Source organism: Numida meleagris, chromosome 4 (genome assembly GCF_002078875.1).
Source record: "Numida meleagris isolate 19003 breed g44 Domestic line chromosome 4, NumMel1.0, whole genome shotgun sequence".
NCBI lineage: Eukaryota > Metazoa > Chordata > Aves > Galliformes > Numididae > Numida > Numida meleagris.
The window spans coordinates 2101666-2118170 of NC_034412.1; the positions used below are offsets into that span (position 1 = coordinate 2101666).

A 16505-nucleotide genomic window follows, 5' to 3' on the forward strand; every position below is an offset into this window, starting at 1 on the left:
GTTACCAAACACAGGGATGTAGGCTCCATGCAGGAAGCATTTTGCGGTGGGATAAGAGCAGTGACTTGCTGATACAGCCGGGGCTGGGTATTTTGGGAGCAAATAATGAAGATGACTTGGGTAGGAGCTGACCCACGTGAGGGTAGCACTGCTTTTGGTACAGCACTGGACATAATCCTTTTCCGTGGATGTGTGAAAGTCCTCAAGAGTTCAGTAATATTTAATTTGAAAATTACCCTTTTTCTGCTCCAGTTTCCACCGGCTCAGCCTGGCACGCTGCCCCTTGTCCACATCTCTGCCCTGGGGTGCAGTAATCCATCGGGGACGATCAGCCCAATGTTGGCAACCACTTTCCGATGCTGTGTGCCTGTAAGTGGGTTCTTAGGGTCTGCTGATTGCTCCTCGTGTGCTCAGAGAGCCACTGCTATGGTGGCTTAAATGGATTTCTTCCTAGCTGCTGAGTAATTAGGGAAATGAGACTCTCGAAACGGAGCATTGCCTGGGTAAGTGGTGCAGGGAGGCACACTTGGAGTGCTGTGTTTGGGGTCCTCCTGTGACTGTGCACAGCACACAGGGCTAGTTCTGAGGACAGCATCTGGGCAACATCTGCCTCCTGCAGTGCAGTGCAGCAGGAGATGAGGTGTTCCAACCACGGAGATGAGGTGTTTTCCCTTTACATGTCATTTTTACCACCTGGAGGTAGGTTATGAAAGCTATCTCTGTGTGGATGCATTCCTCACACATCGTAGTTTTTTGTGTGCTGTTGATTGACGATATCCGTTCGCTGTTCTGGAAAGTTTTAACAAAAACGGAGCCTTTAGAAAGTGATTAAAACACGTTAATGATATTTTTCACTTTATAAAAATTTTAGAGACCGTGCAGCTAAAATCAGACGCCCAGATGAAGATGTGTCATCTTTGGAGCCAGAAGCTGCTGCTGCCCTATTTCAAGCTCTGTATTTTAAGTCACGTGGTAGAAGAAATACAACAGATAGCGTAGAACGAACCCTGCTAGATCTGTGCTCATAACGGTGCCAGTCGCCACGTGTCTCATATGAGACTCCAGCTAAGGACGGTCCAGGGAAACCTTCCTTAGCAGCCTTCAGCAAAGGCTGCCTGGGAGGGCTTCGGGAGTGCTGCTGGAGGTTCCTTGTCTGGACGTGTGCACACTGGTCACCCTCTGCAATGGATTTGGGAGGTGAGCCATGAAATTGGCCAGGAAACCTTTAGGCAGGATAAATGCTTGCTTTGATTAAAAGAAATTAAGAACATGAATTTTAAACAAGGGAGGTGTAGCGCTGGCCTGCTGAGCCCAAAAATGTCTCGGTGCTTAATTTAATGATGCGTTTGTACTTTCAGGGTGAATGCAGCTGGAATGGGTTTTTGTTTCTGCCTTTGTTTGTTTAATTGGTTCTGTCTACTCTTAATGTTTTGCCTTTTTTGGTGTAAAGGCTTCCAGCTGCTGTGGTCAGCTTGAACTACAACTAGCTTAGGGCAATAATGGAGCAATTAGCTACAGAGAAAATGGAGAAATAATGAAGCAGGAGAAAAGAGCCTCGCCAAGGTGTTTTATACAGAGCCTATCACTACAGTCTTCGCAATGGAGCTGTGCCTCTTCCCATGGCTGGGTGCTGGTACAGAACAAAGTGCTTCTGCATTATGTTCAGATGCAATCTGATGAAAAATGCCTTCCAACATTATGAATGGTTTCACCTGTGGGGAAAAGGATTTCAAAACTGGAGCAGTGTTTCCTAACCTGTGGTGTGGTCTCAAGCTGTGGGCAGCGGTATCCTGCCTCCTTTGTCTCTCATTTGGCAAAAACAAAGGGTTTCATTTACAGCCACATGCCAAAATGCTTTGACAATATCCCTCTGGTACCTACTCATTTTGAGTAATAAGAGTGAAAAGGGTTGGAAAAATCTCTTCAGCAGGAAGTTATTTTCAGCAGTTTCTCTACTTCCTCTATTCCCCCCTGCCCAAAAACTCCTTTGTAATTTAGTAAACGAGTTGATAACATACATGAAAATGTGTTTTCAGTTAAGTGAGGCTTCAAGGGCCATCTCCCAAGCGCCTCCTGCAAAGCTAAATGCAGGTGACAGGAATAATAAGGAAGAGAAGTGCTTTATAGGACTCCCACCATGAGAAATGAGTGGAATTTCCCTTTTGCCTGTTTGCTTGTTCTGTTTGCTTTAAGTTAAATGTTTAAATTGCAGCACTGCATTGGGGCGTGTGCTCCTTGAGATATGAGGCCCGGCCTTTGCGTGCCTGGAAGAAAGCGTTTTTCCTTGGGCTGCTAGAGCAGGCCGGTTGTGTTTGATGCCAGCGGGAACAAATAACCTTTCTGAGAGATTGGAAAATAAGATGTGATTGGAAACAGGATTGATGGGGAGCCGCCGTGGGGTTTGCTTCATCACATTATCTAGTTAAAAAGTAGAATCTGTTGAGGATAGGATACTGGGGATTATTTTCAGTTCAAGCACCAACTTGCTAGGCACATCTTTCTGTTTCTTCACCCGAGCGTTTGGGTTCTTACTTCTATTCCGTTTCATAGTCTGCTTTCATAGACATTTTCACAGGTACTGATATTTTTCATCTCCTCCAGCGCCGTTTACTACTCCAAGTGTGATTACAGCTTGGTACACAACCTTTGCTGTCTAACAGTTGTGTTAAATTGACAGGACAGCCCAGCCTTCAGCTCTCACTTGATCCTGAGCCACTCAGTTGCTGTGCCACCAGCACCTACAGGTACTCTTTGCCTTAATTTGAAGCAAGGCGGTGGCTGTCCCCAAGGGAATTCGTTCACTTTTGTGATCCACTTGTGCAGGCAAAGTGAGTGTGCCTGTGAGTAAGGAGAAAACACGGGAAGAGCCGAGAGCACTGAAGTAGTGTTTCCAAAGAAGAAATTTTTATTGTTTTCTGAAAAACTGCATACACACGTTCAGATCTGTTCAACCTTCAAAACATGTCTTAGTTTCCAAATAAACTTAGGAAGGCGTCATTCTCTGAAGCACTGCTATTTACATTTTACACTTCTCGTTTTAATAACAGTAGCATCAGCTGATACATGCACTGTATAACTTATCATTTGGCTTTGATATTTGCTTTAAATGGAGAGCGAAAACCCAGCAAACCTTCCGCTGTTTGAGAAACGTCCCCCAGGCAATTAAAATAAATCTCACTTCTTCTTTATAAAGGAGTTCTCTTGAAGCGCTCAGGCATCATCATCACTGCAGTTTTAAAAATATTATTTCCACTCTACTTACTGGATCATCTTCCCCTGGTGCAGCAAGCACTCTGCTTGCCTCAGTGAATGGGAGCAGAAATAAGGTCTTTCTCAAAGGTGGCAGGGGTGCACGTTCTGTTTCTTGGTGTCATTTCCAGCCAACTGCAAGATCACCTGCAGTCTGAGTTTTTACTATCTTACTTAGCCTATCTGAAACCAGATGCAGCTTACGTGCATACAGTTGGATTCAAGTTCATACTCATATCACTTTCTCTTCTAATTTCCTATCCATTAGAAACCAGTAGCCAATAACCAGATATTAGCACTCCAATCATGCTCATCTCCTTACATTCACTCACTTGGGCCAAAGGAAGCACGGAGTATTTCGCCACGGTGCTCTGCTGACTGAACACCTTTCAGTAATGCCATTCCTCACAGTCATCATAAGCAGCCTCTGCTGTTCCCCATATGCCAGTATGGTGAAATCAGGGTGCTGGAAGTGTAAAAACCATGCAATTCTGAACTGCCTGCCTTTTGTTATGCCCAAGAAGTTAAGTCCTGGAGGTGTTAGAGACTAGAAGGTGCTCTTGAATGCAGGGGACTCATGGTGCGTGAACATTTTTCTTAGAGAGAGGCAGCTGAATATTACAAAGTGTTGCATTCCAGATGATGTGTTTCGTTATCACACAACAAAAGCTGGCCTGGGTTTGATTTAACCAGGACTGTGCAGCCAGCAGGCAGTGCATTATTCTGGTGGTCAGCTATGGCGATTAAGCAAGCCGTATTTTGTAAGAGAAAGTGGTATTTTCGTAACTGCAAAACTTCTTCAGAATAAATACACAAAATTGTAGAAGACGTTGCATTTCACACGTTGCGAGAGCTGCTGATGGCTACTCAGACAAGAAGTTCAGTTCACCACGGACACCGTGCTGTCGGGCTGGCCCCCAAATATCTGGGAGAAGAACTCAAAAGCCAAGCGGACGTGGATGGGGACGAAGACGTACGCCGTGTACACCACCATCGCGAAAACAGTCACCGTGATGGTGTGGAACATGGACTGCTCCCAGGGCTCCAGCACGTAGCTGCAGGTGATCAGCAGGTATTGGTAGTACAGCCAGTAGATATAGTCCTTCACACGCTTAATATCCATCGCCAGGCTCCAGTGGTTCTGAGGCGGTGACCTGTAATGATAAGAAGCCCAGATTACAGCTGCAGCGGAACAACGGACCTGGAGGTAAAAGCGGTGGGGTGAGTGTCATTTCAAGTCCAATTCCACCTGTAATTGTTGCATAAAATGAATTTCAAAAGAAAATATGGCACATTGGTACCACCACTGCCTCAACTGGCTTGGGGCGGAGGCAGACCGCCTTCAGCCCTGGGAATTGCTGCCCACAGTTGTTCAAGTTGTATTGGCTGGGGGCTCAGTTCCTGCATGTTGGTTATGAGTTTGGCTATTCATTCTACAGTAAGGATTAGAACCTCATTAGCTTGCAAAGGCATTTAAAAGGGAAGGCTTTGGGCCCGCTTCCACTCTGCAGCAAAGATGAAATTAAAAGGGCTGCTTTGTAAAGTCTGCTTTCCTCTAATAATCATTCGTTATTACTCTGCAACTGTTGGGAATAAAGAAAAGAAAGACAAGCGATGGAGAGGAGAAAAAAGTCATCTCAAATGACATCTGTTTTTTCAGCTCGTTCCAAAGGAGTCAGGTACGTTACAGATTAAAAGAGTATTTAGTGGAATTTACAAGTCTAGGAAGGAATTTCCTCTCAGGTAATAGCATTATGCATTCACTGTTCCCATCTCCACACACAAAGGAGAATGGCTGAGCAAGTATTAACTAGGAAATGGGTTTTGCCTTCCACTCTTCTTTTGTTACAAGTTGCTTTTCAGTATTTTGAATAATCCTCGGTTTCAGGCTGAAACCATCTAGCTAGAGAAAATGGACAGAACACAAAGCAACTCCACAAGGCTAAACTCCTTTATGGGGCTTTTTGCAGGGCTGAGTTTAAGGACATGCATGTTAAACAGGACAGCTCATGGCAAAAGGGAACAGCGGACTTCAGTCCTGCTTCCAGTGCATCACTTAAGTCTGCAATCCGTTGCCTACAACACCAGGCACAGAGATGCTTGGACACGTTAGGTTCCTCCAGCCTTGTGTTCCTGTAGGCATCAGAAGGCTTCTGTCCCTCCAGGCAATAAATACTAACGTAACACTGAAAAATTGGCACTCTGTGATCAGGTATAGGCCAAATAAATGAAATTGCTGCCTCTGGAGGCTGTACAGTAAGGTAGAACGTGGGTATTTACCAAAGGGAAAACAAATTACAAAAAAACCCCACTTCCTAAAATAATAAAGCAATGATCGCTCATTTGTTCTGTAGCAGCTTTACTGTGGTTGCTGATGTGTAAAGGCTTTGTCCAGCAGTTGCCTCTCCAGCTCTGCGATCAGGGAGCCGACCAGCTCCCTGCATCTGGGCTTTGGCACAACCCTTCCATTTTAAACCCACATCAGTGGCAAAGGTACAGCCTGGGAAGGAAGGTCTGCCGTGGGCTTCTGTCCTGGTGTGAATGGAAGATGATTCCTTTCAGGTAAATTATTTCAAGGCTGGACTCAGGAGAGGCCTTAGAGCCTTGTAAATATTGCAAAGTTTGTAATAAAAATGACACAGCTGGCAAACTGTGACTGGGAGCCAAGAGTGTCTCTATTTATACCTTGTGCAGAAAGAGCAGCATTTTTCAATGAAGAGGTTAAGCCCTTGGCTATAGGATTGAAAGTAGGATGATAAGGGCCCTCTTCTGCTATCTAAGATTACAGTATTTACACTGGGGTTATACCTGTGCTAGTTAAACTCATATCTCTCTGGGTAAATACTTGCTAAGCCTGACCGAGGGAGAACTGCAGGGCTGTGCTGTGCTGCTCGACCTCACCAGGCTATTGCTGGGGCTGCGGGTTTTGGGGAGGCATTGTGGGCTGCTGCAGCCTTCTGCCCACAGCAGCACATGCACACGTGTACGTCAGTGCAGAGCTGACTCCCTTCACTGTGAGAAGGAGCAGCCAAAATAGCAAAGCATGTCCCCAGGCTCATTGTACTGATACCAGACCAGGCTGAGCGCTATCACTTGGGAGATGGTGCTGTTTTGGAGGGATACACGAATGCAGTATGAAGTGAATAAGGAGGATTGATTTATACCAGAGACAGCACTACAATTCTGCTAAATTTCTCTAGCCTGGAGACTTCATTTCCATTCATCTCGGTCACTGATCCAAGCAGCGCACGCTGCAACAGGACTCCTCCAGCCCTGCTCCTCCAGCGCAAGCCGTCCGCATGCAGGCTGTGCAATCTCCAAATGAATGATGGAGGTTGAGATAAGTAAAAGGTGTTCAAGTTACAGTCTGTGTCCTCACCACGAACGCTGCCACTGCATCTAACCACCCAGACTTCCTCTGCTAGCGGGAGCACGAGGGGTGGCTTGGAATAATGCAGTTCCAAATGCATAATTTTTAAAAGGAAAATATAGATGAGAAAGAAGCCCTCTTAAATCAGCTGCTCAGCCAGCGAGATACCAGAACTCGCTGTGTTACTGTGGCACAGATACCTTCCCTAAAGTTATTCCCTCTGCATCAGCTCAGGGCACATTAGGCACAAGCCAGACCCCGCAGCTCAGCACCTCTTGCCTTCCACCCAGACCATTTGGCTGCAGCACTATCAGAAGGAATGGCAGGTCACAGACAAACTAGCTTTCGAGGCTAAAAATCCTGCATTTTAAAACAGGACTTGTCCTAAAGAAGCTTCTGCTTACACTGCTAAGCATCACAGGGCTCTATGACACTAAAGCTGCAGTCAGCAGGAACTCCATGTTGAAAGGGTCCTGTGTTAAACATCCATCAGTTTACAATACTCTGTATGGGAGGAGATAACGCGCTGTCAGGCAACTTCAGCTTAGCGCTCATTTGTCTACAAATTTCAATCCAAGTATTCACTTGTGCTGAGGAAATGCCTTCCTGTTTAGAGGGCATGGGACTGTTACAACCAGCTATGAGTAAAATGAATAGAATTCAGCTTATAAAGCCATTAAGCAATGATCCAGTTATTTTCAGCAATTTCACCTCCAAGGAAAAAGCAAGAAGAGAAACCTGAAAAGCAGCTTTTATTGCTCTGAGGGGCAACCTGATTTTCTTGCTTGCTGACAGACGTCTTGGATAAGGGCAGCTGAAAAGATAAACCATCACCCCCCCCCCCCCAAAAAAAAAAAAAAAAGAAGCCAGGTTTCATTTAAGAACTTACTCTGGTGGCTGAGGGACACATGCCCAAATGCACACGCTGGGAATTTCCTGTGGAAGGAAACATTCCTGCAGGGGAACTGTGCAAGTCATTTCAACTACTAGAGGTATGGGTAGCCATGTCCATTGGATATTGACAAATATGGATGAAGAACCTGCAGATGGGCTATAACTGTTCTCATCTGTAATCTTACTGTGACAGAGGTTTTTTGTCTGCTGTTACTCAGACAGTCTGTCCTGACTTCTCCAAGGCACCAATCTTGTCCCTCTTAGTGCTGACATAACTCTGGGGTGACCCCATTGATTTTATGTAGCCTGACATCTCTGAGAAATGCAAATGGAACGAGAGAGGGATTCACATTCCCAGTCCATCGTGCGCTTGCTTTAATATGTTTTATTCAGTGAGCACCAAACGGTGCATAATGAATGAAATGCAGGTCCTGTGGACAAGGAATCAGAAAGAAATGGGGATGAAATTTAGATGAGGCAGCAGTTAAAATGGTGTGGAAAATCTGAGCGCCAGCGCTGCCTGGGGACATGGTCTGCGCTCTGTTGCAGCTGTGCTGCTCCAAATCCCTGCACGCAGCACAGCCCCTGGCCACGGTGTCAGCTCAGCCCAGCAAGCTGCCTGCTCCCTCCCGCCCAGTGCAGCCCTGCAGTGCTTACATTTTAAGTGCACCCTCAAGCTTGTTCTTCACAGGGAGGTAAATGCCAGATAAAGAGCATCAATGAAAGGAACAGCAACGACCCGTCGACGTTATGGACTATTACGCACCATTACAAGCATCTTTACATCAAGATTTAAATAAATATCCCCGCTCCTGTAATTCTGGAGTAAAAAAACACAGCAGCACTGAGGCTATTTTATGGTTTTGATCCTCAGCACTCGTCCTCCTGCACCAGCACCTCACTGCACGTGTGCCCGCACGTTGCTGCCAGCTGCTGCGCTGCGGGGAGCGTTCCAGTGAGCTCCATGTACACACACTTATTTGCCTCCATTCATGCACCAACACCTGAATGAAGTTCAGCCTTGGTGACGTTTTACTACCAGCCATGACTCAGCCGTTGTGCGCGCTGGTCAACATGCTCTGACTGCAGCCAGGAGTTTTCTTGGAAAAAAAAAAACAGACTTCCAGGAATGGAAAAATACTTCAGGAGCAGAAGCAATGGCAGTGGCATTTTCAGCCACATTTCTGCTTTACTCCGGGCTTCCCATCAGCTTCCCAGCCTGTCAGCACAAACCCTCCTCCCTGCTGACATCTGTGGGAGCACATAGTTGCCATTTACATCATTTAAATGAGAAGAATAAGTGACGTGGAGTTATAGAATCATTAAGGTTGGAAAAGACCTCTAAGATCCCCAAGGCCAACACCACTGCATCCCCCACCATGCCCACTGACTGTGTTCCTCAGTGCCACATTCATGGTTCTTGGACACCTCCAGGGGACTCCACCACTCCCTGGGCAGCCTGTGCCAATGATGCAAAAAAGACTCACGAATCTAACAAGCACCTTTCACTGCTGACAAGAAGACTTCCATTTGCCACGGGTAGCTTCCAGTAAGGCAGCAAAGCAGCAACTGATCAGCACTACAGGAGTGGCTGTGCCACACCTGCACAAAACCCGAGCCCAGCTTCCTCCTCTGCAGCTCTGAGCACAAACCTGGCTCCATGTGCACACGCCTGTGTCAATACCGTGGCCATAAGCACCAGTCTAGAGCTATCATTTAGCTGCCTGGAACATCTGTAGGTGGAACAACAGGACTTTGTCAGAATCACCTCTCTACAACAAAGATATGCTTGGAGCACCTGTGTCCTGTTTTCTTCCTGTGCCTATCTGCAGGCCAAACTAATTTTTCAAAGAACTTCCTTTGACGCTGTCCTACCTGGCTATCTTGTACTTACGGCTGACAAGCGCCTTCCTTTCCAGCTTTCTCTGGGCTGAGCATACTCCGGGCTCTGTTCTCTTCCCACGTTAGGACTCTGTGTTGGAGCTGAGCTGAGCTCTGACGGTGAGCGCTGCTGGAGAAGGGAAACATGAATTGGCACGGTGAGATCTCAGGGTTAATTTTCCCTGCATCGTCAGTGGAAGCATTAACACGGTTTTGAAGAGAGCTGATTCCCAGCAAGACCTCAGATTTGTGAGTAGAGACCAGCACCAGGGTTACATTGCAAATACTTAAAACATTCAGAGTTTCTGCTGAACTAACGCTTCTGTGAGGTATCTTACAGGATTTACGACCTTGCTCATGGGGGCTAACCTAAGCTCCCTAAGACCTCAAAGCTTTGGGATGTTGGCTAGGCCCTTGAAGGGAACTCAAGAGACTCTGAAATTCTGAAAGCGATGACAACCCATTGCTCGCCCCACAAAAGAGCCAAGATGGATGGGCTTCAGAAAGTTTTCCTTTCCAATGCATTTCTTATTTTACCCAGACTTCCTTGGCTCACTGAGTCCTCCTAGCAGCAGCTGAAAATAACAGCTGCTTTTGTGCTGTGTGTAACATGAGAAGGTGAATCCTGCGTAGTGCTGACAGAGGCTGGTGCAAGCAGGTCCCAACTCTCGTGCAAGGGCATTCCCCCTGGGAACTGATGAGGGGCAGCAGCGTGGCACCACGCCGGTTATCAGTTTACGAGGTGAAAAGAGACATCAAGTGAGACGCTTGCAACTGCTTCACTGCTGCACCACACTGCTGTGCTGACATCCCTCTGAAGCAGCAGAAGCCGGGCTGAGTTGCACTTCACTATGGCCTGAGCCTTGGTGCCATGCATCACTGGGTCATGCATCCCGGCCACTCCTGCAGCACAGGGTGACAGCAGGACCCTCTGGGCACTCTTTCACCCAACTGCCCATCCCTCCGTGAGAAACAACACCCGCACTCTGCACAGAGCTGCCCTGCATTTCCCTGCCAAAACCGCAGCATCCAGGATGCGCTCCAAGGGCTGCCTGAATTGTTCTCGCGGCAGTTATTTGTGCCGTGCTCGTAATACTGATGTGCAAAGGAAACAAACATCCTAAGGCATTTGTAAATACACAGCACCAGGCATGCAGATTAAGCAAATAGTGGTATTTCTCGCAGGAATTCTCCTCGGTTGTCCCACCCCGGCTCGTACAGCAGGGAGGCACTCCTGCACCTACTCCCACTGGAGGGTAACTGGAAGGGACCCACAGCTCCAGGAAAGCAAAGAGCACACAGCGGGCAGAACAACCGCATCGGTCTGGGCAGCACCTTCCCACCCCCACACATTTCAGCCTTTCAGAGCACTTGGACTTGCTTTCAGCCAACCCCTGCAAAGGCAACCCATCCTCCTGACAGCCGCAGCGGCACCTGCGTATCCCTCACTGCAGCTCTGCAGCAACAAGTACGGAGAAACCTCGCATCCAGCAGCCCGTCCTTGTGCAGCACCTCCCGCACCGGCTCCCTGCGGTCTCGCTCCCACCGCTGCCTCCCGAGGCCTGGCCCAGCCCCGCGCTCCCGGCGCAGATGCCGGTAGACCGTCAGCGCGGCTCCGCTCCGCCAAGGTCACCGGCGCCCGGCAGCGGGGAGCGCTGCGTGCCGCCCCCGCTCCTCCCGCACCGCCCGCGGGCAGCGGAGCCCCGCGCCACCCTCACCTGCGCCCCGCGCCGCTCCGCCCCGCTCCTCTCCGCGCCGCGCTGAAATACCTCCGCGGCCGCCCGCCCCGTTCCGCGCCTCTCCGCCCCGCTCCGCCCGCTGCCGCAGGAGCTCTGTGGTTCCCTGGCGCCGGCCGGCTGCGGGCGGCATCTGCTCGGGAAAGCTGCGTAACGCGCTCTGCCTGCAGGAGCCTTCCTCTGGGCACCTGGGGCCGGGCCGGCGTTCAGCTGCTGCTGCTGCTCGGTGCTGCGGTCTGTAGGCTGCTAACGCAGCTCATACTGCGGCTGGAAGGGGCCGAGAGCTGAGAGCTGTAGTGTGCTACAGCGTGGCTGCAAGTAAGCTGTGTGCTGGGCGCGCAGAGGGAAATGATGCTGGTGTATCAGAGGAGGTGTTCCCAGAAAAGAAAGAGACGAGTGAGCAAGTATGCGCAAGACTTTGATATTCTGGGAAATACACAATGCTGCAATACAGGCAGCTTAAGTTTCCTGAGTTTATTCACCCCTCAGTATCAAAAAGCATACGTGAGTATCCCGCTCACTACCAAAGAGCTACTGAAGGTGAATTCACAGTGCAAGTGAGGAATCAAATAGCAGAGGGCACAGTCACTGCTCCCCTCGGCACAGGACACTGGGTGCAGCCTCATTCACTGAGCAAAGCGGTGGCAGTGCTCATCTCACTGGGCTGATCCCATTTCTCTACCCTCCAAGCTGTCACTGTGTGATAAAAGAATGACATTAAGAATGCATCCTTTCCCCCTCCACTGCCATGTGTCCTGCACACTGTTTTGGTGGCAAAACCCCTTCCCTTCAGCTCCCAGGTAGGACAAGGAGGTGCTGAGAACTCATCCCAGATGCTGCTGGGACGGGGGCTGCCTCTGTGCCGGGTCCTTGCCCTTGGGGCCCATCCCTGTCCGGCAGCAGGCAGCTCCCACAGCCGGGGCAGAGGGATGAGCTGGGCTGGGGGAGCTGAAAAATCCAACAGTTCTGCCAGGGATGGGAGCATTACAAGGAGACAACAACTGGCTGCCAAAGGGGCCGCAGAGTGTGGGCTGACCTACAGTGCTGCGGGGCCGCCCGCTGCTGCACCGGCACGGACCGGTGTCTGCTGAAGGCCATGAAGGAATGCAAACTGTTTCAAAGGCCAAATGTAACAGCAGTTATTGGAGCTGTCCTTTTGCATTTGAGCGCATTTTAATGATGCTTTAAAAACGCCCTTTCCTGGTGCAGTATCTTTAAGAGGCGCTTGCACAAGGTAGCACTGGCAGCAAAGGGACAATCAGGATGTGACGCTTTCATTCCCAGCTCACGCAGTAAGAACAGTGCCTCTTTTCTCCTGCTGCTATTTTTATGGATGTTGACTGCAGAACCGATGCTGGCTTAGTCTTTGATCCTAAAAATACATACGCAGAGGCTTTGTTTTAAACTAACGAATAGATGCACTCCTTTCCAGCGCAAAGCAGAGATACTCCACTGGTGACAGGGAACTACAGGAGCCCACATTGAGTGTATGTGGGCAGCTCAGCCTGGGCACCTGGTGCCTGGGTGGATGGAGCTCAGTATGATGAGTGTTGAGGGTATCCCTCACATCATTCCCTCAGGAATAACTTGCAGAAGCATTCTCAACATTCTCACAACCTTCCTTGGGGTTACCATCCCCTCGCTCCAAACCTCTCTGAACCCAAGGCTTCAGAATGCATCATGCTCTTGGCGTGGCAAAAGTCATAGCCAAGTCATGAATTTTATGAAGTATATAAAAAGAAGTCTGTCTGTTTCCTCGTCTAGCGCTCTGGAAGATCGGCTACCTTCCTCCTTTCACCACTGGGGATTTGTGTTAATTATTGCTGGGCATTTAAGCGTTGGGTTTTGCTCCTCCAGGAAGCATCCTGAAGATTACCCCCTTGAGACAGGAATAACACTGCACACCTGCCACAGAGGCTAGTGGAGCATTCATAAAGCCAGAACAGTGCTCTGAATGCGTCCTGAGTCTGCAGTGCTCACCACTGGGCTCGAGTGCATCGCACACCAGGCTTTGCTGGCTGGGTGCATGCTGATCCCCTTTGCTGCTGCTCCCTCCTGCAGTGGCTCCTTCCAGAGTCAGCAGGGATTGAGGCACTGCTGCGTGCCTTGCTTTCTGCTCATCATTTCACTCGTATGCCCGGCTTCATCCGTCCCTGAAGTTAAGCCCCCGGGCTGTGAGGCTGCATTTTAGGGATTAGGGCAACTCAGAGGGCACAAAAGGATGAACGTTCTAAAAATAAAGCCCTTCGTTTGTTAGCTGTCTGCATTTGGGTCGTAATCTGCGTGTGCCTTTGGTATCTGCAAACTTTGGATGGCAAATATTTACCAAGTATATCAAAGTGCCACGGTGATGATTTTATTAGCTCTGCTGAGGGTTGTGCACCTGTCTCCTGCAGGTGGTGACTTCTGCTAATCCACGGGCAAGGCCCTGTTGTTTTATTTGGGATAAGAGTAGTTGAACTTGACGTGCAGAAGCAAAATTCCTGCAGGCAAACGTCCTAACAAAACTGTGCTCAAAGTCAGCCCCGCAGATTAGAGAAGAAGATTTTAACTAATTACGGGGCACCTCGGATAAAGCAATCACCCCCGTGGGACAGGTGAGAGGACAGTGGGTGGTTATCTGTGCACTGGGTTTAGCTGTGACACCTGCCTGGGTGCTAGTCTGAAGATGCCAGCGGGGCTGGGGCTGATCCTACCCCACGGTGCAGATCCTCTGAGTTTTGTGCAAGGTGGGATGTGTGGTCTGGTGTCACAGGGTGGCTGTGCGTCCCTGGGTCCCTCCGGCCCAGCCCTGCCCCAACAGGGTCCCCAGAGCTGGTCCCAGCCCCAGGCCTGGGTGGCTCCTGGAGATCCCCAAGGAGAAGACCCCAGCTCCTGTCCAGTCCCTGTGCCAGCGCTCCAGCACAGAAAGTCAGAAATGATGTTGCATGGGGAACTGGTTATATATAGCATCCTCTCATTGTCCTCATAAACATCAGTACCAAAGGGCACATTCCAGCTGGGCAGTCCTGCCTATGCCCTGGCTGCAGCAGAGCGGCTGGGTGCCATACCAAGACCTGGTAGCAGGCATAATTAGAAGGTAGGGTTAATCAACACTGAGTACCAGGGCTGGGCAGAATCTGTAATCTTGCATGATTCAGATGATATCACGATGAGCATACTGTGCTCCTGATGAATCCCTTTGACAATGCTAAATTGCTACAGCCGGTGTAATGGTCTGTGTAAGCGAGTTTGTGATCTTCTGTTAGAATCTTAGTCTTGTAAATGACCTACAGAAGATCTGAGCATGCCCGTACCCAACCCTCACTCAGACATCAGGTGTGAATGTTTATCCTCCTGGATTAGAAGCACCTCTTTCTATAGGCGTTAATGGAAAATCTATTGTTTGTATCGACATCCCTAGTCAACATCTTCCTAAATGCTCAGCCCATTGGTGGGACCTGGAAAGGATAATTTTCTTTGGGAGCGTAACGCATCCCTCCAGAGAGGAAAGCCGTGCTTGGCTGCATGGATTGCCAGCTGGGTGTGCAGCTCTGGGTAGCACCCAGCTGCTGGCAAAGGCTTTCACTTCCGTTTGAACACACGCCGTTCTAGCCACTATCTGCTTCATCTCCTCACGCTCTTTCCCAACGCCGTAGGAGCACAGCCAGCTGTGTGAGTAATCCTGCTTATTCTGATACCAGTTTCCTATGGGAAATTTCTGAAACCTTTTGTGTTACCCTTCTCTTTTCCCACCTTCTGCCCATCATCCTGGCTCCGTCACAGCTGTACCTGCAGACACGGAACCTCCTTCTGTGTCTTTCAGTTCTGGTCACAGAACTGTGCTGCGTTTCACATGATGTCTGGCGTATGGAAAAGCTCCTCACTGCACTTCCCCAAAGCAGGCTCCGTCACCTCACAGACACCAGCTACTGCCATGGGAATCCATCTGATTTCCAGCCTACCGAGGCATGATTTTGTTCCCTCTCTTTCTTTTCAAAGCCTGCTAGGAGAGAAGGAAAGGAATTCCTCTGCTGCTATTCAATTCAAGAGATCCAATAAATATGTGTTATAATTTATTCATAACATTAATTTATTACTATTGTACATTTGCCTACGTTATTCTGTCAGAGATTCTCTGCTGCTGCGGGGTGAGAAGCAGGGAAGGAGGGGGAGAACTTTGGGCTCCTCTCAGGGCACCTGCAGGGGAAATGAGGAAAACTGCATGGGGAACAAGGACAGGGTCTGGTGGGTGGCAGTGTATCCCTGCCAAGCATGGGATGCTTTCACTCAGGAAAGTCCCCTGAGAGCATGAGCATGCAGCTGCAGCACAGGCAGCAGTGAGTGCATGCGCTTTCTGGGAGATGCCAACCCCACGAGCATCTCACTGCCTTCTGGAGCATGCTGTGGTGTGAAATGAGGCAGCCGTGCTGCTGTGCTCACACTGCCTCACACCTCTTAAACAGACCGTTGTGTTTCTAGGGTGGTTCGTTTTCACCTTGCACGGGCACGAAGAGCTTGTTCCAAAGAATCCAGTGGGAATCTTTCCTCTGACTTCAGTTTTGATCCAGAGTCCCTCACATCTAGTTTGTATGTCAGAAAAAAACAATTCTCCCTCTCTCCTGGGGATCTTTGATATTGCACATACCACCAACTCTGTCGTGGTATGAGTCCACCACAAGTCCCAGGACATTTCATTCCCAGGTTTCTGCCTGCTCTGGGGATTACAAAGTTGCAGCATTCACCTTTTAGAACACCGTGACTCCAAGTGGTGCAACCTTGCTCTATTACAAAACACACGCTTGCCAGGGCAAAGGAGGGTTCAGGCTAAAGCAAAGTAGATATTTCCAGCTCTGTATTTCCAGTTCTGTATTTCCAGGGGGAGTTACGACATGTCCTGATGTAGCATTGTGCCATGGGGAGCAGGACGAGCAGCTCTGCAGGGTAAAGCTGGCTGTTGAGGAGATCTGCAAGCACATTGCGTCGTCAGAGGGTTATTAACTTGGGTAGTTTCAGGCCAGTGTTCACATAGGTGATGACTGCAGTGTTTGTGATGGAATAACAAGGGTAGGACAAGAGGTTTTGCTAAAGCACTTTGCCTTGGAGAAGCTGTGCTGGACAGAGAGCTGTTGCCACCTCTTAGAATCACAGAACCATGAAGGTTGGAGAAGACCTCTAACATCACCAACTCCAACCCCAGCTCACCCCACCATGCCCAGTGCCCACGTCCCTCAATGCCACATCTCTGTGGTTCTAGAGCACTTCCAGGGATGGGGACCCCTTCTCCCTGGGCAGCTGTGCCAATGCCTGACTGCTCTACGGGGAAGAAATATTTCCTAATATCCAACCTGACCTTCCCCTGGCACAGCTTGAGCCTCTCGCCCAATTGCTGGTTA

At 49.2% G+C, this 16505-nt stretch overlaps 1 protein-coding gene across 3 annotated transcripts; it reads right to left on the minus strand.

The window, feature by feature from the left end:
- On the minus strand, positions 938-11166 carry LOC110398948 (serine palmitoyltransferase small subunit B-like). Of its 3 annotated transcripts, none has more exons than XM_021397036.1 (3): positions 11113-11166; positions 9408-9524; positions 938-4403 (listed from the first exon to the last, which is right to left on the minus strand). In XM_021397036.1, the coding sequence occupies exons 2-3, from the start codon at positions 9449-9451 to the stop codon at positions 4130-4132; spliced, it is 318 nt and encodes a 105-aa protein (XP_021252711.1). In that variant the 5' UTR covers positions 9452-9524; positions 11113-11166; the 3' UTR covers positions 938-4129. The 3 variants fall into 3 exon arrangements, with proteins under 3 accessions (XP_021252711.1, XP_021252712.1, XP_021252713.1); XM_021397037.1 differs by having other exon boundaries at positions 9408-9521; positions 11113-11156; XM_021397038.1 differs by lacking the exon at positions 11113-11166 and adding an exon at positions 10829-11067.